Here is a 26,331-nt window from a genome sequence, read left to right on the forward strand (position 1 = left end):
ATATATATATATATATATATATATATATATATATATATATATATACACATTTAAATATTTTTATATATATTATATATATTTAGTTATTATTATTTACTTGTATTTATTACTGGTACATATATATATTTAATTTTCTAGATTCATATTTTGTATTTATTTTTTGGCTTGTGTATCAAAGTTACCCACATATTGCACCCCCCATGTGTGTATGCCTGTCAGTAGAAGCAGTGTGCTGACATTGTAGTGAATAGCAGGGTGTAGACTTCCCTCTGGATGTAGTTTGGTAAACTTGCATCAGAGTGCAGAAAGTTGTCAGAAAAGAAGTGAGGGGGGGAGGGCGTGACAGAAGTAGAAGTTTGTAACCCCGCCCCATTCCTCAGCACGCCCCCTGTGGGTGTGTCGCGGTCGGTGAGTGCTGTGCGCTCAGTGTGTGGACAGTCAGTGCGCTGTGTGTTGGGTGCGGAGGAGTCTGTACCGCTATTACTGCTGCTGGTGACTGGCTGAGGTCCGCCCGTCCTAGTGATGGGGAGAGGAAGTCTCGGAGCTCCTGGCTAAGTCGGCTCTACTTCCCCGGGCCATGCCCTTCTCTCCCTGGCACTGCCCTTGGATTATTATCGCCTTAGTGCCCCTTTGCTGAGCCCCCTGTCGCTGTCGGTGTGCCCGGGCTGCAATCATGCTCAGGAGGATCCTGCTGAGTGTCTTCATGGTGACTGTGATGGGCAGAGGGAGCGCACTGCAGTACAATAGTGATCTGTGCAACTGGAGAGGAAGGTAAGAGACCATTTGTCACCCCCCCCCCAACCATGGCGACATCTGCAGGGGTGCCAGGCTTGTCACCTTCAAACTGCCCCACCACCACCACCCCACCTTCCCAAGTGCAGCAACAGTTTATCTTTTGGAAGCAAATTCCAGCACACTTTTTTCTTTTTAGATTCTAATAATAAAATTATTCTATTTAAAAATTGAGAGAGAGAGAGATATATTTATTATTATTATTATTATTTTATTTAAAAAAAAAAATATATATATATATATATATATATATATATATATATATATATATATATATATATATATTATAATATAATTTTTTTTTTTTTTTTTAATTTCATTTTTATTTTATTTTTTTCTAATGGCCATCAGTGTAAGTTGAACATTTGCTGGATGACTTTTGGGCTCTGGGAGGATTCTGTTTGGACTTTATGAAGGCTACTTAATTACAATTTATTTTAATGACTACAAAGTGTTTATTAGCAGATCAAGGGTTCCGTATAGGACATATGGGTAACCCTAGGGGTTGGCATGCTGAAGCTTGTAGTCCCATAGCCACAGCTTGACCATATAAACTACAGTGGTTGGGCACTGTGTAACCAGTTGACTTCTATAAGCAACCCCACCCCCCCCCCAAAGCTCCCTGGTTCTTGAGCAATTTATACATCTTGTGGATTTTTAAAACTCTAAAAATTATAGCTACCCCCCCCCCCCCCCCCCAGGTACTATGTTGCTCTCTGGATCTTTCGAATTTTAGGATTCTAAGATGCTAGTCGTACCCTACCATGGTAGCCTCTAACTCCATAGGTCTTGAGACATTTTATAGATCTTGTGGGTTTTAGGTCTCTAAAATCCAACACCGATTTCCTCCTCCTCCCTCTGGTACTATCTTCATAGAACCTTTGAATTTTAGAATTCTATAATCCTAGCCATAAACCACCATGGTAGCATCCTACTCCAAAGATCTTGTGGATTTTTAGGATTCTAAAATCCTAGCCATTCTCCCCCTTCAGGTGGTATCTTGCTCCATAGATCTTGAGAATCTTAGCCATACTCTACTAAGGTAACCTCTAACCCCATAGACCTTGAAAATCCTAACCATACCCCACCAAGGTAGCATCTACCTTCACAGATCTTAAATGATTTAGAGATTTTGAAGATTTTAGGGTTACAAAACCCGAGATGTACACCCTCCTCCCCAGGTAGCATCTTGCTCCATAGATCTTCAGAAGTTTACGACTCTAAAATCCTAGCCATATTTCCCCCCTCCACGTTAAACTTTGCTCCATAGATCTCCAGGAATTTAGAATTCTAAAAGCCAACCTATCCCTCCTAGTAGAACTTTGCTCCATAGATCGTCAGAATTTTAGGACTCTGAAAGCTTAGCCATATCTCTCCCCCTATGTAGAACTTTGCTCCATAGATCGTCGGAACTTTAGGACTCTGAATGCTTAGCCGTATCTCCTCCTACCCCCCCACCCCCCACCCCCAGGTAGAACTTTGCTCCATGGATCTTCTGAATTGTACACATCTAAAATTCTAGCCATATGTCTCCCCTCCCGGTTGAACTTTGCTTCATAGATCTTCAGAATTTTTTCGATTTCTAAAAGCCAACCTACCCCCCCGATCTTCAGAATGTTAGGATCTTAAAAGCCTAGACATTCTATTTTACTGGATGGGTAATTGATGCTTGGAATAAACTTTCAGCAGAGGTAGTGAGACAGTCGCCAGTAAATGACTTGGGACAAAAATAGATCTATACTGAGACAAAAAAAGTTAACGAAGGGGGAAAAAAAATGGGCAGACTCTCTGGTGGTCTTTCTGCCATCACCTTTTCTATGTTTCTGTGTATCCCCCCCCTTTGGGGGTTTGCTCCTTCGTTACAAATGCAGTTCAGTTCCTCAGAACTTTTTCGTTCCCTCCTTGTAGAAGCTCAGACTACCACAGCAGCACTGCCGGAGGAGCTGACTACCATAGGAATGCTCTCACTTTTCTCCAGCACTGCCTGCTCCTATGGAACGCCTTTGCAATCACTACCATGAAGTTTACAAATCACAGGCTGCCTGTCAGCACCTGACTGAATGGTCTGCATTAGACAGTAAAGTCATTACTTTTTTTTTTTCTTTTCTTTCTTCCTTCCCCTCCTTCAGTTTTATATTCCACAGCTGATTGGAGTCAAAGGTTGACTCTTGTTTCCAACTCAAAGTCCGCTCTGCACCATCCCAGTGATGGCAGTTGACGCCTGATCATCAGGTGGTCACTGGCTCACAAAGAGTCTACTCTGTGCCAACTGCTAGAAAACGGGTTCACTGATAGGAAGCAGCAAAACTGGGGTAGATTTACTAAAACTGGAGAGTGCTGGGGAAGCTCTGCATGGTAGCCAATCAGCTTCTAGCTTCAGTTTGCTCAACTGAGCTTTGACAATAAACTGGAAGCTGATTGGTTTCTATGCAGAGCTGCAGCAGATTTTTCACTCTCCCGTGTTAGTAAAGTGTACCTGTAAGTGATATTGTAAAAGTACTGTATCCGTTTGATTCTTAATAAGCCACAGCTATGTTATGTAAGGTGCCACTTATGTCTCATGGTGAACTTTTAAAAAGCTGTGATGGAACTACTGGCGCCCAGCAAGGCAGCAACTACTCACAGGTATACGGTTTTCATTTCCTGTGTGCAGCTGTGGGTGGCATTTACTAATAGAAGTTAGTCATAGCTTTGTCACTTACGTGAGTGACATGCTTAGTATGTAGCAAGACAAGTCAATGCTTAGGAGCCTTTATGCTTGACCTTTACAATAAATTAGTTACTTTGTTATACTCCAAAAACTTTTTTTTTTTTTTTCAAAGATTACAAGTTTATATAAGATGCATGTATATTAAAGATTAACATTACTAAAACGTTTGACTTTAGGGGCAGATAGATGGTTGCTCTTGGCCTGAGGGCCATCAAGTTCACTTGGCCTAAGGACCATCAAGTGGTCCGCCTTGTTCTGTTGTCATGGATATGTACAAGCAAGAACTGTTCTCATCTCTTGTGAATATCTTCTGTGATGTCACATTTAGGCTCCATGCACACTGAAGGTCAAACAGCTGTTTTTGAGAGTTTGGGTGTTTTTTTTTTGTTTTTTTTTTTTAACAGCACATAAACTCCCCTCTTTGTTATCGTATTTTGTCCATGCACACATGGACATTTTTGGGATGTTTATCAGCAGTGGAGTTTATGAGCTGTTGTCTGAACGCCCTAAAATCGCATTCGGGAGCTGTTTTTCTGATCACAAAAAAATGCTTAAAACCATTAAACGTGCATAAATGCCGATAATTGCTCAAAAACAGTGTCTCTCTAGCGTTTTTAATGTTTTTGATCCATTAAAAAAAAAACTGCTAGCGGGAAAACCACTAATAAACGCTATTGCAAAAACATTAAAAACGTTAAACTCACTGCAAAGCTACTGGTGTTTTTATAACGTTTTTAACGTCCAGTGTGCATGAGGCCTAACATCTTCTCCTTGTGTTCTCCATGTTCAGAGTTTTTCCTTTCCATATTTGCCTTCCATTCCCCATGTTCGGCGTTTGATTCTCCCTTCCATCTTCACCTTAAATCTCCCATGTTCGGAGTTTGGCCCTTCCGTCTTCTCCTTACGTTTCCCATGTTTTGAGCTTGACTTGCCCTTCCATCTTCTCCTTACGTTGCCTATGTTTTGAGCTTGACTTGCCCTTCCATCTTCTCCTTACGTTGCCCATGTTTTGAGCTTGACTTGCCCTTCCATCTTCTCCTTACGTTGCCCATGTTTTGAGCTTGACTTGCCCTTCCATCTTCTCCTTACGTTGCCCATGTTTTGAGCTTGACTTGCCCTTCCATCTTCTCCTTACGTTGCCCATGTTTTGAGCTTGACTTGCCCTTCCATCTTCTCCTTACGTTGCCCATGTTTTGAGCTTGACTTGCCCTTCCATCTTTTTCTTGCGTTCCCCATGTTTGGAGTTTGACTTGACCTTCCAATTGCCTTCAAGCTTGATTTGAATCAACTGTGTTTTGAGGAACATTGGTTTTATTTCATACTTTTTTATAAAAAAAATAAATGTATTTATTGTTTTGGCCGCTCTATACATTTTAAAAGAGGCTCTTGATTTTTGCATCTCTAGTGCCCCCCTGGCCAGTCGAGCCATTTTTCAAATTCACCATTTTAAACTTTTGCTTAACTCCTTCAGAACAAGGTAACTAGTCGAGACAGGTCTCCAGAGATCTGTAATCTGTTTTATTATGTATGATCTGGTTTAATCTTTCCCAGCTGTGAAGGCAATCTTTCTGGTTTCTGCAAAGCAATGTTTGCAGAGAAGATAAAATATCCAGCCAGTGACATCAGTCCCCTGCTGTTGTTCCTCATGGCAATGCTGGGCAAAGGAGGCACACAAAATGCAATCTGATTCTTTAACCGCTACAAAGGGTTCATCTCTTTTTGCACAGTTTTTCTGCTGCTTAGGGACTTTTTTATTTATTTTTTTTTATTAGACTACAAGTCTCAGCTGACTTGACTGTCAGAGTTCCAGAGAAAAGTATATAGTCAGTCTATGTGGCTGAAATGTACCTCTGCACACAGTGCTTCTCGTACAATGAAGGGTCTGTTTTTGTAAAGACTAAACCAGCCATTTGATATGCTTGCTTGACTATGACCTGCAAAAGCAAACTCCTTTATCACATGATCGCAAGGCCCAGCAACCAGGGTCCTCTCGACATGCACCATTGTATATTGTTGCATTGTTATCACTGCCTTCCCAATGTTATAATGCTTTAATCCTATGTTGACTTTTGGAACAAAGTAGCTTCTGGCAAAAAATAACCTTGCATAACAATTTTGTAAGTATGTAACAGTAATCATTATTTACTCAGTTGAACAGCAACTGTGGGCAAGGTTGGGTGGAATCTTTTTAGCTTCCCAAGTTATGAAACTATATGTTTGTATAAATAAAGGGCAGACCGTACCTTCCAGTCCTTGCCACGCCAAGGGCAGACCGTACCTTCCAGTCCTTGCCACGCCAAGGGCAGACCGTACCTTCCAGTCCTTGCCACGCCAAGGGCAGACCGTACCTTCCAGTCCTTGCCACGCCAAGGGCAGACCGTACCTTCCAGTCCTTGCCACGCCAAGGGCAGACCGTACCTTCCAGTCCTTGCCACGCCAAGGGCAGACCGTACCTTCCAGTCCTTGCCACGCCAAGGGCAGACCGTACCTTCCAGTCCTTGCCACGCCAAGGGCAGACCGTACCTTCCAGTCCTTGCCACGCCAAGGGCAGACCGTACCTTCCAGTCCTTGCCACGCCAAGGGCAGACCGTACCTTCCAGTCCTTGCCACGCCAAGGGCAGACCCGTACCCTCCAGACCCCAAAAAAGTTCCTAAACTTTGTATTTTGATATCTAGGACTAAATATTAACAGCTATGCTTTCTTCCCCTTTTATCTTTAGCGGGTTGACCCATGAACCTCACAAGAAGGAAGTCGAGCAGGTGTACCTCCGTTGTTCGGAAGGATCAGTCGAATGGCTGTACCCAACAGGAGCTCTCATCGTCAACCTCTTCCCCAATACCTTTTCTGCTTCTGAGCACTTGACTGTTTGCATAAAACCTTTCAAAGACTCCAAAGGATCTAATATTTATTTGGAAAAAACTGGAGAACTCAAGATGTTGGTTCGGGACGAGGAACACCTACCTAATAAGGTCTATTGCTTTGCCCAGGAACAAGGAGTGTTGTTTATTGAGGCCACACCACAGTTGGACATTAGCCGAAAAATCACCGGCTTCCAGTATGAGCTTATTAGCCGGAGGACGCTATCAGACTTGCACGCTATTTCTGGTAAGGGAACACCTGAAGGAACCCCTTAACCAATTTTTTTTTTTTTTTTTGGTTTAATTCTTTGTCTTTAGTGCCCCCCAACAGATGAGTATTTGTTCACCTTTTATTCAACCTTCTCTTGCAGTGCTCTGTGTGTGCGCTAGGTGGCGCTGTGGACACTACAAAGATGATTGTAATGATAATCATTGTTCTGAGTTATTTTAATCCTGCATCTTTTTAATGCATTTCTGTGCTGCTTAGAGGGAAGAAACTTTTTTTAGTTACTGTGCATCTGAAATATCCATTAGTAATGTCAAATCGTGTGGGTTTTTTTTTTTTTGTTTTTGTTTTTTTTTTTGTTGTTTTTTTTTTTTTTTTTCCTTGGAAAGTTGATTGTAATTCATTAGCTTCCCTTTAAAGATGAGTAATCCAGGGCATGCTGGGAGTTGTTGTTCTTGTGCAGTTAGCAGGCTACCATTGGCTGATATAGGAATTGCCCTTGTCGGTTACTCTGTTACAGCAACAGTAGCATAGGGGTGGTGATTAAGCTTGGAGCCCAGTTAAATGAACTTCATTTATTGGATCCCTTTTGGTCTGTTAATTACCCAATTGAAAGGTCTTTACAGTAGGTGCAAAAAAAAAAGTTGACCCTGCCAGAAATTAATGGATAAATTCCTGTGCTGCACTCATAATTGTTTCCATGGTTCAGTTCTCATTGTGGAATACGGGACACCCCATCCTATGTTATGGAGAGGAGCGATGTTCTGTAGTCCTAACTTCCTAGAGTGACAATGCTGCTGTTTCGTTAAAGTCCAATGGTGTCACCCTACAAAGAGTTGGCTACTTTTTACCCTAATATGTCGATAAAGCTACAATTTTGTTTTTAAGACCTTTTTTTGGGTGCCAGCTTTGGCTTTAATTATAACACAGGAAGAGTTTGAGTGGCAGGATCACCAGATGAAAATAAAGCTTGAAACTACTGCAGCCACCACATTTGAAGACGTGTGTGTGTGTGTGTGTGTGTGTGTGTGTGTGTGATATATATAGATAGAGAGATAGAGAGAGATATATAGATATAGATATATCTATCTATCTATCTATATCTCTAACACTCACTTTTTCATCATGAAAATCGTGTGCAAATCATGCGTGTTATACGCCAATACTTCAATTTTAGCTGCCTGGGCAGGACGAGCGCCGTCAGATTGCATACAGTGAGAATCTCCTGTTAGTTGGCGACCTCTGTAATAGGGAGTCCCGTCTCCTGGTCCGCCATTAGGCCACTGTTCTGTCTATCATAGGAGATTCTCACTGTATGTAATCTGTCAGCGCTCATCCCACCCCCCTCCCTGTCCCCTCTGGGCTGCAGATGGGCATCGATCAGGCTGGACTGATGGCAATGGTGAGGCGGCTGCATTGATGGCACTTGTGAGGCTGCATTGATGTGGACTGATGAGGCTTAATTGATGGCACTTCTGAGGCTGCAGATGGGCATTGATCAGGCTGCATTGATGGCAATGGTGAGGCTGCAGATGGGCACTGACCCTTATTTTGCTTCAAAGTTCCTTATTTAAAATGTAAGTTTTTTTTTTTTTTTTTCCCTGAAACTTCCCTCTTAAAATGAATGTGCGTGTTATACGCCGATGCGTGTTATACACCGATAAATATGGTAATTTGTTTTTTTTTCTCCAGACTATACTATTTAAAGTATCTAAACCCAAGAACCAATGTAATATACTGCAGATTATAATATGTAAAATAAGTGCTGCGCTAATCCAAAAAAAAAAGCATTTTATATCTTATTTTTGGATTAGTGCAGCACCTATTTTACATATTATGATCTGCAGTATATCACATTTTTGTTCTTGGGTTTAGATACTTTAAATAGTTTAATCTGGATTAGGCACTTTTTTTTTTAATTTCCTGCTTGGTTGTCTTCATGTAATTGTAGCCAAGTTTTTATTTTAAAGTAATTATTAATAACTCCTCTCCATAAAACGCATTACTAAGGGTGACCCATCTAATGACATCACTTACTAAGCCATGAGCGGAGTGCTGTGGTTGGCTGCCATTGGTGACTCTCTGTCAAAATGTTTTGCTTATCCCCATTTAATTACCTGTGATGCTGTTTACAACACCGCATACACCCAGTTTTCAAATACTTTTAATGGCCGTTCTTCTGGTTTACGCTGCGTGTAGCCAGCTCACAACATTGTGATTATAGTTGTTGATCCCGTAGAGACTCCCCGGAGTGCCTGACTCAGCCGAATGCTAGTAATTCATAGGATCAGAATAAATGAGAGGGGTGCGTGTTATTTTGACTGGCACACCCAAGAAGCATTTTTGAAGAGTCACTGGCACTATGCTGTAATGATTAGTTTTTCTTTTTATAGCATTTATATGGACATGGATGACTTGTGTGAGTAGGTTTCTTTATAGGGGTTCTCCACTTTTTAAAGGCCCTCAAATATCTATAATCAGGTTGGTGTGCTTGCCTAGTGCACCTTTTTGTGTAGGTAAAGCTGACCTGGCCCAAATAAATGCAAGTCGAAAGTTTTGATGCCTTGGTGGACACCCATAAGAAGCACCCTAAGTGCTTCAACCTTCTACATAGAAAAATCAAGAACTGTTTTTTGTTTTTATAGGTTTTATGACTGACTTGTGTGAGTTGGGTTCTTAAAAAGATTCTCCACTTTGAGATAAAAGTCCTCAAATGTCTGTAATCAGAGTGGTGTGCCTATCTCTTGCACCTTTCCTGTAAGACCCCATTCACACAGGGGCAACACGACTTGCAGGTCGCCTCAGCGAGGCGACCTGCAAACGAATGCCCGGGCGACTTGCAAAACGACTTCTGCATAGAAGTCTATGCAAGTCGCCCCAAGACGCCCCCGAAGTCGTACAGGAACCTTTTTCTAAGTCGGAGCGACTTGCGTCGCTCCCCTTAGAACGGCTCCATAGTACAGAACGGGAGGCGACTTGTCAGGCGACTAGGTCGCCTGACAAGTCGTCCCTGTGTGAATGGGGTCTAAGTCATTGGTTCTCAACTCCTATCCTCAGGGCCCACTAACAGGCCAGGTTTGCAAGATAACTGAAATACATCACAGGTGATATAATTTGCTGCTCAGTGATTGCAGTATTCTAGTCTGCATCTTCCCAAGGTAATACTTAAAATCTGGCCTGTTAGTGGGTCCTGAGGACAGGAGTTGAGAACCACTGCTGTAAGTAATGAGGCTTACCTGGCCCAATAAATGCAAGTGGGAGCAGTTTTGATGCAGTGGGGGGCACCAATAAGAAGCCCCCCCCAAGTGCTTCAACCTTCTAGAAAAGTCAGTGGTTTTTGGTATTCCCTTCACATTCTTGGGGTGGTGATACCTGCTTATCCTTGGTCTGACTTGGGGGGCACCCATGAGAAGGCCCCTATGTGCCTCAGATTTCTACATAGAAAAGTCGAGGAGACTTTTTTATTTATTTATTTATTTTTTTTTTAATAGCTTTTATATGGACTTGGATGGATTTTGTGAGTTGGGTTCTTTTAAAAGGGTTCTCCACTTTAAGCTAAAAGCCCTCACATCTCTAGAATAGGGGTGATGTGCCTACTTCCTGCACCTTTCTTGTAAGAAATAAGGCTAACCTAGCCCAATTAATGCAAGTAAGAGCAGTTTTGATCAACTGGGGGACACCATAAGAAGCCCCCCAAGCGCTTTAACCTTCTACATAGAAAAGTCAAGAGCAGTTTTTGTTCTTGTCACATTTTTGGGGGTAATACCTGCTCATCTTAGGTCTACAATGGGAGACAGCTATAAGAAGTCCGCTAAGTACTTTACTTTAACCTTCTACATAGAAAAGTCAAGGAGAAGATTTTTTGGTATTCTCTTCACTTCTTGGGGGTGGTAACTGCTTATCTTTGGTCTTCAGAGGGGGGAGGGCTATAAGAAGCCTTATAAGTGCAGAACATTCTACATAGAAAAGTCAAGGAGAACATTTCTTTTGGTTTTCTGTTCATGCTCTTGGGGGGGGATATCAGCTTATCTTCAGCATAAAGCAAAATGCTATACTGTGGTTTGTCACCATACAAAGTACAGTTCCCCTTATAATGACCAGTGGTGCCAGATTTCAACCACAGGTACATTACAAGTAAAATTTTTAAGATTGCGGTTCCCAAGGAAACAGGATTCAAGGACTCCCAAGACCAACTTTATAGTATAGAATGTAAAAGTTTTGGCAACTTTTTTTTTTTTTTTTTTTTTTAGAAAGTTATTACTCCTTGTGTTGCTTTTATGTTTTTTTTTTTTTTATTACTGGGAGTAAAGCTGGCCATAGACTGTTCGACACTCAACTGGTTTAGCAGGGATAGCCGAGATCTGAATCGTGTATGGGCAGGCTGATTGTACCCAAGTTGATCCATCGATTGATGTGATCACTGGTTAGTTGACAATACCTCCTTATGGGTCATTATACATGAAACAATTTAGAAAGAGAGCACCGTTTTCCATTAGGAATTACTAACCTTTTATTCCTCAAGGACTCAGCTAAAAAGATCCTTTATCTACTCTATTCAGCAGCTTGAAACCAGAACTGGTTTATAAATAACCTATAGTGTTCCTTTTGCTTGACCTCTAAAGGACTTTTTTTTTTTTTCCCCCTCCCCTCTTGGCTATAGTTATTCTTGGGCACATTTCTTATCCTTTTGCGCCTTACTAGTTGACTGATTAACCCAATTAATTAAAATGGTGGCACCGTCTCCTAGTTGCGGAAATGGCACCTGCTTTTTACATTTTATGGCTCAGTGGTCTTGACACGAGTATAGTATCCCTTTTCCCCCACCAAAACTAACTGGCCGTGACTGGACAAACACATTATGTGTGTGGTGTGTTTGAACAAAAAAACTTCTTCTTTTATAAAAAAAAAAAATGTAGATTTACATACAACTAATGTAGTGCAAGGGCCTTCCTGACTGCATACAAATTGAAAGTTTTTAGGTTTGACCTATTATATGGTTTTGGTAAATCTAAAAGAAAATTGTATAATGTATGGCCAGCCTTAAATGAATGATGCAATCTACTCTGTAGGAACCAAGATCCTCAAAGTGGCTCCCACCAACAGGTCTGGTCATTGTCCCTTTTTTAAAGTTTTACCCTAAAAAAAATCCTGTTCCCGTAAAGCATGAATAACCGCACAGTGCTTGTGTGATGTCATTTGGCCCCTTCTATCACCTAGAATACCTAGCTGATCTTGCCTGGTTCTAACCCCCCCCCCCCCGTAAACTGACCACGGTTCATCTGCAGCTCTCCTCTCCACTCTTACACCCCCCCTCCTCCCTGCCTGTCGGCTCCGTCGACTCCCCAGCCCTCCCCTCCTGCTGCTATCATAACTACACTATAAACCTACCATCCCCTCTGTAAAATAACATTGTGCCCCTGTGTCTGACATATTATAAAGCCGATTTTATATTATTTATTTATTTTTTTTATATCAGAGCGTCTCCTGGTGCTCACGTGACTCCTCCGCTCTCTTCTCTTTCCTCCCCGACTGACGTCAGTGCTCGGCCCCGTCCGCTATAGCTGTCAGCCTGGGGAGAGAAGAGATCTGAGGAGTCGCGTGGGCGCCAGGAGACGCTCTGATATAAGGTATAATCGGCATCCTTTTTTTTTTATCTATCCCTTGGCACCCCAGATGTTTTGGAACTACATTTCCCACGATGCTCAACTACACTGCAGAGTGCATGAGCATCATGGGAAATGTAGTTCCAAAACATCCGGGGTGCCAAGGTTCGCCATCACTGGTGTAGTGGCTTAACAGCCACTGTAACTTTGAAGGAAACATGGGATTTAAAACTCCCCCTTTTAAAAGTTGGGCTACAACCAAGCCTATGCTAATTCTGCTAGGCCAACAATTTCACCGAGCCAATTAAAGGGCATGAATTTTTTTTTAGATGGGTACTACCGTTCTTATATGTTTAGCTGCCTGCCTGAAGTTAAAAGACTTAAAGCCTTAAAAGACCAGAAGCTGGCTTCATTCTGCTGCTGGAGAACATGTATAAAACTGAATGCTGTGCAAAAACAAGTGTCCTTTCTAAATATGTCTTAAATCAAATCTTACATTTTATATAAAGGTTGTGACTTATCGGATACATTTTTACTGCGGTTGTCAATCAAATACAAGCAAAGAGCTTGCAGCCGAGCAAATGCAAAATGTAGAGTCTTGTGTAGCAGTTCCATTCTAACCACAACCATTTTATCTTCATGCCATCTAGTGATCTCTTTTCCCCCTTGTTCCTGCTTTCTTCTTTATATATAATCTAGAAGGAGCCGGTTTCCTCAACCCATGTGATAAACATCTACTGAACTTCCCTCCAGATTAGGACAAGTAGTTAATTGTTCTTGTCAAATGCAACGATTTTTCTGTGCCGGACGAATATGCAATTTTATATAGTTCTAAGTACTAGCAGTGTTGAGTCTCCGGGCCTGGCCTATTCATGGATTTTTTTTCGGTAGGACTTGCAGACCTTAGCACTCTGCCATGGCTGTAGTTTTTGGTTAATGGATAGGCTCATGTCCTTGCACCTTTTGGGATTTAAAACTTTAACATTGGGCAGATGGCTAAACACATATATGGGAGCTGCCAAAGGACTTCTATTTGCTGATCTTGAGTCTTAGGGCTTTGCAAACCTTATCTGGCAGAGCAGGGGACCTGAATTTTATTTGCTTTAGGTAAAGCTAGGTTCACACTCGTGCTGGTCGGGAACTTGTGCAAAATTGCGTGCGTTCCTAACCTGCACAGAGATGCGCTGCGGTTTTGCAGACTTGTTGGGATGCCATTATTTTCTTAATGGCACCCTCGCACATGGGCGCCCGATTTGGCATGTGGCAAACCACATGGTGTTGGGTTTTTTTAAATTTTTTTTTAAAGGGTCAAGGACTTCTTGAATTGGCCCATTCAAATGCTGTACCCGCGACGGGTGCGCATAAACTGGCCGCACTAGTGTGACCCAGGGATAAGTGTCACTTTGTAAGTCTTGTCTCTCCCCTATACTGTATTTGTATAATGAAAAGAGAAGCAGCAGACTGAAGACCTCCCTTGGCTACTCTGCTCTCTTATCAGCATGTTCCTTGTTGGCACATGAGTACTGCAGTACAAATGATTGGCTCCTTGTGCTGCTTCTCCCTTCCCTAGTCTGAACTTTGGACTGTAAGAGGCTGATGCCATGTTAAATGCAGATGCTTGCATTAAAAATACATTTTAATGAACAGCGCTGATTTAATTTCGTGTCTGATGGGTGTTCATTTGTAAAGTAGCCATGTAAGGCCTCAGCCACACCACTAGTCACAAATTATAAGAGCAGCCTTGTTTTGCTCCTTGCTGTTTCTCACTATTGGTAGGGTAGTTCCAAAACATCCGGGGTGCCAAGGTTCACCATCACTGGTGTAGTGGCTTAACAACCACTTTAACTTTGAAGGAAACATGGGATTGTTTTTCATGAAGATGCTGCAGGTCACATAATGGTTATATTTTGCCCTTTTTTTTTTTTTTTTTTTGTCAATACTACTACTTTTTTGGCTATTTCCTGTCGAAAGTTGAGTCACAAGTCACAAAGTTTTAATTTTTGCTCACAGATTAGTCACGAACTTCTGATAAATGACAGACATCCTCCCATGTTGATGAAGGTCTGCAATATTTTAAAGTGTACAAGTTTAAAGGGATGTGCAATAAAGTAAAATGGTTCAATTGGCTATTTCTAGACTTTTGCACGCCATACTAATGAGATTTACTGCCCCGAAACCGGCATAGAGACCAAAATCTAGATAATTTGAGCTTCTATCTGAGGCTTCCAACAAAGGTTTGTGATCCATTCTCTCTAAATAGGAAATGAGCAATTAACTTCTAAAAAAAAAAGTTGCTGTTTACTAGAGGCTAGCGGGGAGTCTTGTGTGGAGGATAATGCCTGCACTTAAATGGGTGAATTTGATGAATAAAAAGGTCTTTAAGGATAGCTGCTAATCCATGATCGTCAACTTGGTAGTAGTAATTAACAATTTAGAACAATGGTGAGCTCCTGACTTTTTATCATGCAAAAAGAGGATTTAAAGGCCACTGGCTTCTCCTCGCATAATTGTCCGACCTTTTACTGCAAAGCCAAATTATCGGTATAAAATTTTTATTTCCAAATCGAATAGTAATTTTGGATGTTGGGGCCATGCTTTGTACATTTGTTGCCCCTGTAAAGGAATTTATGTACTTTTCTAAGTAGCTAAGGCTAAAAATAAACATCAGTTTTTACGAGCTCTAATGAGCAGGGCCCTCAGATTCCTACTATATCATTTTATTGGTGCTATATAAATCCTGTATAAAAATATTATAGTTTTATTATTATTTTAGAAAAATTGTAGAAATGCTGAAGCAGAATATCGCCTTTTTTTTCATGTTGGACAATTCAAACTGAAAAGTGCTATAAAGCTGCAGATATCAACTTTTTGGTAGAGCGGTCATGAATTGCTCCCTCTTTAGCTTTTTCACATCTTTGGGTTTTCAAAAGCCATAAGCTGTCAGGTGCTTGTTGGGGCAGCTGGGGTTAAGCCTCCCGACCCCCTTTGGTGTTCAAGAGTTCTGTCAAGATGTTGTAGTGTCTTGTTCTTCTACCCCCTTTAATCTGGCTCTTGTGCTGTGTAATTTGACTTGTCTGGTTCTGGGGCGATGGTTTTTTTTTTCTTCTGGGAGGTTGAGCTGAAACCATTTATCTACAGCCACATCAAGGAAATTCAGTTCGATGTGTGCAGCTTAACAGATTTGTGGCCCAGTCTCTCCTATTGGGGTTTTTTTTGGAAAGATTTCTTCATAAATATACAAACATTTATTTACTACTGATTTAGTAGTTTTTAGTACAGTAAATGGGCTTTTCTTCTCTTGTAGAATAAAGTCGGGGGGGGGGTATTGGTTGCTTGTGGAGGTTGTTGGTGTTTGGTTTGCGTCTTGCGTGCTTGCTTGTGGGGGTTGGTTGCTGGTCTTGTGGTTGCTTGTGGGGGTTGGTTGTTGGGATCTTGGTTGCTTGTGGTGGGGGTTGGTTGTTGGGGTCATGGTTGCTCGTCTTGTGGTTGCTTTTGGAGGTTGGTTGTTGGGGTCTTGGTTGCTTGTGGTGGGGGTTGGTTGTTGTTGGGGTCATGGTTGCTGGTCTTGTGGTTGGTTGTTTGGGTCATGGTTGCTGGTCTTGTGGTTGCTTGTGGGGGTTGGTTGTTGGGGTCTTGGTTGCTTGTGGGGGTGGTTGGTGTCTTGTGGTAGTTGTGCCTTGACATTTTAACTGGCTAAAATGCTGTATAACGTACTGTTTTATAATATGCTGATTTCATCTTGCATTTCTGTGCTGCTGATCACCTCCAACCTCTTTCAGCCATGTCCTACCTTTTTTGCACTCACTCCAGTTTTGGTTGCGTATCTTTGCTCTTGGATAATTCTAGCACCAAAGTAGTCACTTGCCTTCTAAAAGCCCAGAATGTGTTTTTTATTGATGTTGTACAGTACAAGGGTAATCCATTTGCATCTCATATGCATTTCACTCCACTATGATTAAGCTCCTAAGGAGAAACGCGTTCACAGGTTATGGGCTGCTTAGGCTGCATTCACACATAAACATTTTGTCGGAGACTGTCAACCAGCAATCCTATTCATTTTAACGACCCCTGTGCGCACGCTTAAATGTGAACAGGGGTCATTGAAATTAATGGGATCTTTGTGAGGCTTTGAGCTGCAGACTGCTCAGATGTGAATGCAGCCTTAGTCGGCACCCATTGTTTGTGCAGGGGAGGAAGGCTTGGAGTGGAGTCACTGGGACTGTCTGCATCGTTGTGTTGGACTAGCTTCCTGATGGTGACCGCTGTGGACCAAGCCTGGGAAATTAGGGTTGGCATAGCTGCTTGCAATTTCTTCCATGGGTGCACTAGCAAGTACCTTCATGGCAGGATCAGGGGTTGTCTTAATGAAAGCTGAAGATTTTAAAAGGACTGAAATTTACTTTTGAAATGAGATGAACATGGCAAAGCTTACGAGATTGAAGGGATTGGATTTAGGTCTGCTTTAGCAAGGATACATTAAGAATAACCTTGATTTTGTCAAAGTTTAAGGAGATAAGTGCTCAACAATTTTTTGAGACATTTTGTCAATCCATGATTGACCTAAAATAACTGGTAGCCCTATAATTTAAAAAAGCTATTAAGGGCTATCTATTCTTCTTCATAATTGCTTTAATAGGCACCTGACCTAGGACATTTTCTGAGATCCAATCGCGTAATCCCTTACTAGATTTTTTTCGCATATGTTTAGTAGTGGCTGAGAGAATTGACCCCACAACCAAGATTCTCTATCTCCAGCGGAAGCACCAGCTCCATCTGGGCCAGTTGTCCAACAAGTGTGGCCTATTGATGCATCACGGTGTTATGTTAGTCGGCAACATCAGGATCAGAGAACAAGTAGCTCGCAGCTGCAGCTTGCAATGAATGGTGTAATTACATCTCCTGGGTCCTAGCAAGCCAGCACAGTGACCTTCAGGGCCTCCGCAAAGGAGCTGCCTCAGGTTACCTAAGGATACTGAACTACTTTTTTTTAAAAGTAGTTCCCTGTAGGTTGTGGCAGCTGATGGGCACACAATGCCAGCATTATTCTGCAAAAAGCTGAATTACAGTGCCCTAAATTTTAGAAGGACGCAGTGAAACGTTGACTTTTTCGGTCTGATGAATACTAGCTTGTTTGGAGAAACTTTGGCCTCTTCCAGGGAAAATTGGCATGCTGACATCAGAACATCAACCTTTCCAGTGTCAACCCTCTGGGACCACTTCCTATCTTGACCTAAAAGATGGTTAGATTTGTCTTCTGAATATGCAGACTAAGGGATTTAGTTAATAACCTGCTGAAATGGTTTCCTTTAACGCACAATTACCACAAATGATATCTGCTTATGACATTATAGGAGTGATATTTCTGAAAGCTGAAATCGCTTTCTTGAAGCAAAATCTCTCAATGAAAGGGTCCATAGGGTCACTAGGATTAGCAGGTATCTTGGGTATATGACGATTGCGTGTCAAATGCCCATGCACTAGTATGTGGAGGGGAGCAGGATGGTCTCTACTCTCTGTCATTAAGACTGTCGTCCCTAATTGGCATTAAAGACCTTTACTCAGGTATGAAGGAACAAGAAGCCAGATTTCCTAGCGATATATCTTTGCTTCAACAATATTAAAACTGTCTTCACTAAATGCTAGTTGGGCCTTTAGTGAGGCAAAGCTAGGCGAGTTAAAGTGAAACTTCAAACAAACTTTTCATTTAGGTTAGAAGTTTCTAACGAGGTGCTTTTATTCATGTTTTCAATAAAATATTACAATTTTAAGATGGTTATAGAGTTAGACAAGGGATCTCCAAACTTTCTAAACAAAGGGTCATTTTACTGTGCTTCAGACTTTAAGGGGGCTGCATAGTGGCCAGTGGAAGTAAAAAATGTTATGGTGTTGGTGCCCCATCCTTGGTGTCAGCCGGAGGCATGGGTGCCCCATCCTTGGTGTCAGCCGGAGGCATGGGTGCCCCATCCTTGGTGTCAGCCGGAGGCATGGGTGCCCCATCCTTGGTGTCAGCCGGAGGCATGGGTGCCCCATCCTTGGTGTCAGCCGGAGGCATGGGTGCCCCATCCTTGGTGTCAGCCGGAGGCATGGGTGCCCCATCCTTGGTGTCAGCTGGAGGCATGGGTGCCCCATCCTTGGTGTCAGCCGGAGGCATGGTGCCCCAAGGGCCAGAAAAGGTAGGCAAGGGCTGCAGTTTGGAGACCACGGTTATGGACTAAAGTGTTGTAGTCAAGCTCGGGTCTGAAGAGCTAATGCACCAATTTATCTATCTTGACTGGAAACTCCAAATGAGGACACCTTTCCGATGACGCCTGCAGAGGTGGTGATTTCCTCTCATATTCTGCTCGGTCTCATAGGGTAAGTTAGGAAAAATCCAACCAGTGGATACATAAATGGCAATTAAAGCCTGGCAGAGGTTCTAACTTTTGGAGAGTCACTCTAATGTTCCAGATCCAAAAGGTCTAGGAGTCAACAAAGTTTTAAGAGGTCAAGAGTGGGCCTTTCCATACACAGAAAAGACAAGTTGGACAGCAGATGTACATTCTTCTCTTTTTTTTTTTTTTTTTTTATGCCTGGCTCTTGGGGTTGAGTTTTGAGGTTGCATCCTCCTAGTAAACATTTGTATCTTATCTTCACAATGGCCACCTTTAATGTACAGGCAGCTAATGCACTTATAAGCTTGGTCTTACAATCTTCATTATAGCATGTTGGCCGTTTAGAAGGGCAAGTGGTTGTGCCTGCGGGCTCTTACATTTGTACTTTTTGTTTGACAAGACTATTTATTTCATGGTGCTTGTGGTGACTTGTGCTTTAAACGTCCTCGGGGGCTCAGTCACTTGTGGTTTTTAATTGAGCAATGGATTTGGGTTGCAAGTTGTGACCTGCCATTTTGGGGACCTGCTTCTGATGATGATTAAATTCTTTTGTGTTTGTTTTGTGCTTGAGAGGCCCGATTGCCTCACCTCCCTCTGTGCTGGCAGGCAGCATTTTGCTCTGTAATCTACACAAGTGTCACACATGCACAAAACCTGCAGCAGAGCTGTCAAAAGGTATTTGTGTTTTTATGCTTCCAGCTCACCGAGCTAGTCTTGCGCGGTTCCATTCCTGTGTAATCCAGTCAGGCAGCGTATTATTATAAAGTGCTTCTATCATCAGGTGATTGAAATAGTTTGCATGATTTCAAAGTCTAATCCTGGCTGTCTTAGGTTTTTTTTTTTTTTTTTTTTTTTTTTCCTTTTTGTTTATCCCTTATCAAGGGCGCTTTCTTAATGCAGGTTGGAAAAATGCGTGTTATGCATAGAGACTTGCAAAACAGACTGCTTGCAATTGCACGGGGTGGACAAGGGGGGAATTGAACATATGTCGTCGTGGGATAGTACCACCAGGGGCAGCAAGGTTAGGCACCACCATACCCCATAATTTTAGAATTTGTAATAACTTTTTTGCCTTTTTGTTTCCATCTTCTTGTAGTGCTATAGTTCAGGAAAACTTGTTTTTTGGGTAGTAAAGTTGAAAAGCAGCTCTCCATAGAAAGCAGACCCCCTGCTGCCTCCAGTAGCGCATTCTAACTTTAGGTTTTACTAAAATCACATGTGATGTAAGAGGCGGCATGCATACGAATGGACATTATTCAGGTGTGTTTGGGTGGGGAACTTTTAAGTCTAAATATGGCTCTTTGGATGTGTAACCTTAATTGTGCAAGACCGTTAAGCTGATCAGTGGGATTTGAGGGCCCATTTTTATATTAGATTTGGGTCAAATGGGCATTCAGACCCTTCCCACTGTTGAATTGACCTGGGCATAGCCACTTCTGTCAATGATACTTAATAAATAGGTGTTTTTTTTGTTTTTTGGCTTGATTATTTGGACTGGAGGGTCCAAAAATTGATATGGCAGGTTCACTGTCGGCCAATCCCACAATAATTAAACAAGGCTCCAAGTTCTGTTTTTAGGTTGCCAAAAGGTTGCATTTGCTGTGAATGTTTGCAGTATAGCCAGTTAAAAAGACAGCTATTTGTACTTTGAAGGTGGACTATAGAAGCAGTCCAACTTTTTTTTTTTTTTTTTTTAGGACCTTTCCCCCAAACATCTATTTTTGTTTGGGGAAAGGTCCTAAAATTTTGGTTGGTTCTTCATTTATAGAGAGGCCATCAGGACAGAATAACCTAATTTCAGTTTATAATTTCTTCTCCAATTTAACAGAAGTTCCAAATTTTATGCTAGTGATCTCTCTGGAGTTCTAAAGGTTATAAGAAAGCTCCAGATTGTGAACTGACATATTGGTTATCCATTGATCTTTTTTAGGTCTTTTTAATTTGCTTGGTAAGCCAAGGCCTTTCCCATTTTAATTGCTAGGGACTTACAATCTTTACTTTTAAACCAGTCAAAGACCTGAGATGAGCATTGCCTTGCCCAACGTTTTTAAAGCCTTTTGTGATCCCTGTGATCACGTGTGGACTTGGGAGAGTCGGCAGAGGCCATACACAGCCATATCCACATCTAAAGCACTGGGTTGGTTTTGAGCGGCGTCTTACCCCTCATATGGCCACTCGTCTGATCCCTACTCCTGCAGTGAGATTATACTAGAGGTATCTCTTCCTTGAAGCCCTCATAACACGCAACACTTAAGTAAATTTGCATGTAAACCATCCAAGAAGTCCCTTACCGATGGTCAGGCTATGCCTGTAGTGGCAGACATAACATTTGTACACCTGAACAAGGGCTCTCGTGGACTTTTGGAAATGTCAGGCAGGTGCTAGGACCCCTCCCACTGCTACAATGTCTTTAAGGTCAGTAGGCTTTCTTCATGATGCCCTAACTGGTTTTTGGTATTGTGCATTGCTTGCCTGAGTGGCCCCAAGGCATGCTGTTTCCTCACGGCACCATTCTGTTCTGTTCAATCACATCCTCTTTATCTACCGATGTCATAGTTTTAGGATGCCAGTGTTTTGCCCGCACAGTGCCCAAGATTGTAATGCTGCACAATTAAAAAAAAAAAAAAAACTGTGGCTTTGTATAAGAAAGTCAGCCTTGATCCATTTGCTGGATTGAAGGCAATTTTTGGGGACTTTGTGGCAATTGGTGGACATTTTGCCAAGGCACCCAGAAGGTCTCTCGGCACCCCAGGTTGAAAGACTGCTCTATCTATTCTGCATACTCCTATTGACTGCAGTACAAATATCAGCCTACCTTCCGAGACTCTAACATTCTCTATGAAAAATTCATAAAATCCATTTTGACCGTGTGTGTGTGTGTAATCTCCAATCTGTAAGAGCAGAAGCAAGAGTAATTTGTGTTTGTACAGGAGAACAATGCAGAGTTTGTTGTTGCAGAGTGTGGGTGTGCGCTTCTTCAATCCAGTTTTACTGCATATGCGTGATTTGTATTGAAGCTTTTCCACCAACTCCCCCCAAATTCCAATCTCGGTAGTTTAACCAGCATGCATTAAACCCAATTCTGCTGCAGCAGCAATTGCAATCAAAGAGCTTATTCTTTCATGTCCACTAACATATTTTTTTTTTCCCTTCTCAGATCCCTGTCGACCCTGCAGTGACACAGAGATCCTGTTAGCAGTGTGCATTAGTGATTTTGGTGAGTATAAGGCTGAGTTTTTTTATTTTCTGGTTATTCTCCAACTGAGGTATCAAGATAAAAAAAAAATCTGAAACTGCTCATTTTAGTGTGCTTCCTTCCTATGAGTTAACAGTTGCTGAACTACCCAAGAAATCTATATATAGTTGTACGTAGCTTTTTTTTATTTATTTTTTTTTTTTTTGGTGTGTGTGTTTAACAAAGCCATCGAGCTTAAGGTAATTGTTATATCGGTGCACTATTGCAACAACTTGGTTGAGTAACGTCCACGATACATTTGCACTAGCAGGAACATTTTAGGACAAGTTTTGGGGCCTACCACCTTCTAAAGTCCTTGCAGGGCACTGCGCGGACCTTTGAAGAAGGGAGTAGGCCCCGTAAACTTGTCCTGTAAATCTAACCGTTAGTGCAAATATTGAATTGTGGCCGTTACTTAACTGTTGTAAGCAAGAAAGCAGAATATTTACCTTGGCCCCGGTTCACACTGCCGTGACTTGAGAGTTCAAGGTCACATGGCAGGTCACACCCCATTAACGGCAACGGAACCGTTCTAATCGGTGTGACTTGAGTCACACCGATTAGAATGGTTCCATTGCCGTTAATGGGGCAGCGGAAAAAGTGCACATCCCTCAACTACTTTTGGTGGGACTTTCATCACGACTTGCATTGACTTCTGTTAAAGAAGTCGTATGCAAGCCCCGATAAAGTCGCGTAGGGATGTCGGATTCAAAGTTGCGGCCGTGTGAACAAGGGCTTACTGTTGCCTCACATTCTTAAGTTCAATGTGCATGTGTGACTAGTATGTTGTCTGGTATCCCTGGAGGTGATCTGCTGTTCTTCAAGGGGGTATGTGGCTGGTGAAGGAAATCTTCTTCTTTTTTTTTTTTTTTTTTTTTTTTATTCACAGGTGACAAGTAGAGCCAACGTGTTTCAGGGGGAAATGCCTCCCTCTTCATCAGGGCTGTGATGGTTGGTATGGTCAGGACTGGACTTGAACTGGAGGTTGGATGTAAGAGGCTCTTATATCCAAGGGAAGGGACGGAGAACAGTCATGTCCACACCAACCATCACAGCCCTCACGAAAGTGGGGGGTGCATTTCCACCAAAACTCTTTGGCTCTATTAATCACTTGTGAACTGTTAATACCTAACTTTTAAAATGCTAACCAGCAGTGACGACCTTGCATATCGAGCGCCTCTACACCCATCCGAATCGCTCTCTTAAAGTGGTTCTAAAGTCAGGTTTGTTATCTTAATGCATTCTGTGAGTTATGTGAACCCAGCCTGAAGGGTTATCTTATCCAATTCGCAATAGCAGGAGATTTTGACCGGCTTCTATGGAGCCGGTTCACACATTTCCGCAGCGGCTCCGGTGCGAAATTGCACAGGAGCCCTGTGCGTCTTTTGGTCTGTTTCTGGTCCAAATTCAGGCTGAAATTGTGAACCAAGACGCACCGGACACCTGCTGTGAGCCACATGTGGCGATGGTGTGAACCCAGCCTTAGTGTGCAGCAGCCCCCCTAATACTTACCTGAGCCCCGTCTCAATCCAGCAATGTTGCACAAGAGTCTCGGCTGTCCGTGCATCGCCTCATTGGCTGAGACAGCAGTTGGGTGTCATTGGCTCCCGCTGCCCTCAATCAGTGAGCCAATGAGGGGAGAGAGGAGGCGGGGCTGAGCCACGGCTCCGTGTCTGAATGGACATGCAGAGCAGCGGCTTGGCTGCCCCCATAGCAAGCTGCTTGCTGTGGGGGCACTCGACAGGAGGGAGGGGCCAGTAGCACAGAAGAGGGACCTGAAAAGGAGGATCTTGGCTGCCCGGTGCAAAACCATTACACAGAGCAGCTAAGTATAACATGTATGTTATTTTTATAGCAAAAAAAGACTTTACAATCACTTTTAAGTTGACTTGTTTGGCGAATTCTCACACGGAGTATAAAATAAAGGAAATGAGCCATTTAAAACAAACACAAGTTAGTAAAAGCGGATGTGGAAACGATTTGTATATTATAAACGATTATAGACTATCCAATGTGCATTGGCACAGCCACTTGTAGCCTCCAATGAAAGGGCATGTGACAGGGTGGCAACAGGGGAGCGCAGTTGGGAGATGGGGACAGTGCATTGTCACCCTATAACATTGCCTAAACAAGGACCTTGATGACAGGATCCTAGGATATTATTGGAATGGAAGTTGTAGATGTAAAGGTATTAAAAGTGACCTTTTGAAATGATATTAACGTATTAAAGCTTGATTGAGTTTACATGAAAGCATAGTTTGTGTACGTTTTTTTTATTTATTTTTTTTGCCAAGATTGCAAAAATATTAATTTATTATTATTTTTTTTTTTTTTCTAGTTGTCAAAGGTTCTATCAAAGAAGTAACCAGTGACCTGGAACAGCAGGAATCCATCATTTCTGTTTCCATCAACAGACTTTACCGACAAAAAAGCAAAATTTTCCAACCCAACCAAGAACATGGCGGTTGGGAAGGTCAGATAAGGACGCCTCTAGAATGTGGCGTCAGACCAGGACTGGGGGAGTTCTTGTTCACTGGACAAATGCACTTCGGGGAGCCCCGATTGGGCTGTGCGCCGCGGTATAGGGACTTCCAGAGGATATATCAAGAAGCAAAAAGTAATGGATTAAACCCATGTGAAATTAACACCGACTGAGAGACCCAAGCACTGCCTTGTCAGGGTTTTGTAGACTCTTCTACCTTTCGGACGTTGGGACTGTAGTTTTAAAGGACAGCGAACACTTGGAAGGATTATGAAGACTTTCTTTTTTTAGAAGTGGTTGAAGGTCTACCCATCCACGACGTAAGCTGTTACACTAAAGTGTTGGAGGTACGAAATGGGCCCGGCCCAAACTCGCCACTGTACAAGACTGCCATTTGAGTCTTGCGTCGCAAACCTAAGTTATTATTTTTTCTTATCAAGTCTTAAACCGAAGAAACTGCCTTTTTTTTTGGTATTACTAATGTTTCATGATCCATAAAACATCTAAGTTGTAGCAATCCAACGCGGCGTATTTTTGTATAAAATGGTTCATCGAGCAAGGACGATATGTTGTATTTTTTTTTTTTTTTTTAACATGCTTTGTAAAAAGCTTGGTGTACATTTTTTCTGAGAATGTTTCTTATGAAAGAAATGTTTGTGAATAATTTTTTTTTTTTTTGTTTTTAAAAGTTTATTGTGCAATTGCGATCTGACATTTTGCGCAGGTCAGTTGATTGTATTTTTTTTTTTTTTTCAATTCCAGTGAAATAAAAAGACCTGGAATTTTTGTGTTTGTGTATTCCATTGACTATGTATTGTCTGTGTTCCTCCTAAAAATGCAAGTTGCCTGGCTAGCCTTTTGGTTTCAATAAATCAATGATCCCAAACTAATATGGAGGAAGTGAAGTCACATTATCAGGCTCCCACTCTTTAAAGACTTTGGACCACATATGTCAGCCAGAAGGCCCAGGGGTCGGATCTGGGCGACCAGGCCTTGTCATGTGGCCCTCGCACCCAGTTTTGCAGCCAGAATGTGGCGGAACTCTGTTCTGACACCTCCGGCTCTCACTCTCCGTTCCTGCTGTCACTTGTAAACACTGAGGCCTTAAGTGTTTACTAGGGACAGCTTTGCTCTCAGCAGCTCCCAGATCTAACAGACCCCTGCATGTATGCATTTACTGTGGGGACAGAATTTGAGAGAGAACGATCTCCCTGTAAGGCGAGGCAGAGCTGCTGTACTTGGAGGTAGTAGAATTGCTTACATAGGGAGGTACTAGAGTCGAATACACATGTAGTAGTAGTAGTAGTAGTACTGCCTACACAGGGAGGTACTGGAGCCGAATACATGGGTAGTAGAGCCAGCTACACAGGGAGGTACTAGAGCCGAATACACAGGCAGTAGAGCGGCCTTCACAGGAGGTACTAGAGCCGCCAAGCCAGGTAGAAGTAGAGATGCAAGGAAGCTTTGTGAGGGAGAGGACTGGGGTTTAGCATAGCACACCCCTAAACCCTGCACTCTGTACACAGTGCATCCCTGAACTCTGTACATGGTGTATGCCTGAACTCTGCACCCTGTATGTAATGCACTCCTGAACTATGCACTGTGTGTAGCGCACCCCAGATACTACTGATCCTGTGAGGGCAACCATACTGCTGTCCACTCGGTGCATGGGGCAACCCTGGAACTGCAGTAGAATTGCACCTGGAAATGCCCTCCAGAGCCCTGCGCTCTGTAGGCGGCGACTCTCCAGATACAACTGGCCCTTTTAGGGCAACCATACTGCTGTTGTGGCCCGCAAGGAAATTGAGAAGGGACTCCCAAAAGTTCCTAATGAAAACCTGTACTCCTCCTCCTAAAAATGCAAGTTGCCTGGCCAGCCTCTGGTTTGAATAAATCAATGATCCCAAACTAATATGGAGAAAGTGGAGTTACATTATCAGATTTTATATATATATATATATATATATATATATATAATATATATATATATATATATATATATATATATATATATATTAATTTTTTTTTTTTTTTTTTTTAATGTGTATGTTTG

General features: G+C 42.3%; 1 protein-coding gene across 1 annotated transcript; it reads left to right on the forward strand.

Annotated features, from left to right (window-relative positions):
• Positions 1-403: 403 nt before the first annotated feature.
• On the forward strand, positions 404-25,168 carry METRNL (meteorin like, glial cell differentiation regulator). Its single transcript, XM_073606961.1, has 4 exons — positions 404-771; positions 6,223-6,608; positions 21,719-21,778; positions 24,135-25,168. The coding sequence occupies exons 1-4, from the start codon at positions 674-676 to the stop codon at positions 24,449-24,451; spliced, it is 861 nt and encodes a 286-aa protein (XP_073463062.1). The 5' UTR covers positions 404-673; the 3' UTR covers positions 24,452-25,168.
• The last annotated feature ends 1,163 nt before the right edge of the window (positions 25,169-26,331 follow it).

Source organism: Aquarana catesbeiana, linkage group LG12, assembly GCF_042186555.1.
Source record: "Aquarana catesbeiana isolate 2022-GZ linkage group LG12, ASM4218655v1, whole genome shotgun sequence".
NCBI lineage: Eukaryota > Metazoa > Chordata > Amphibia > Anura > Ranidae > Aquarana > Aquarana catesbeiana.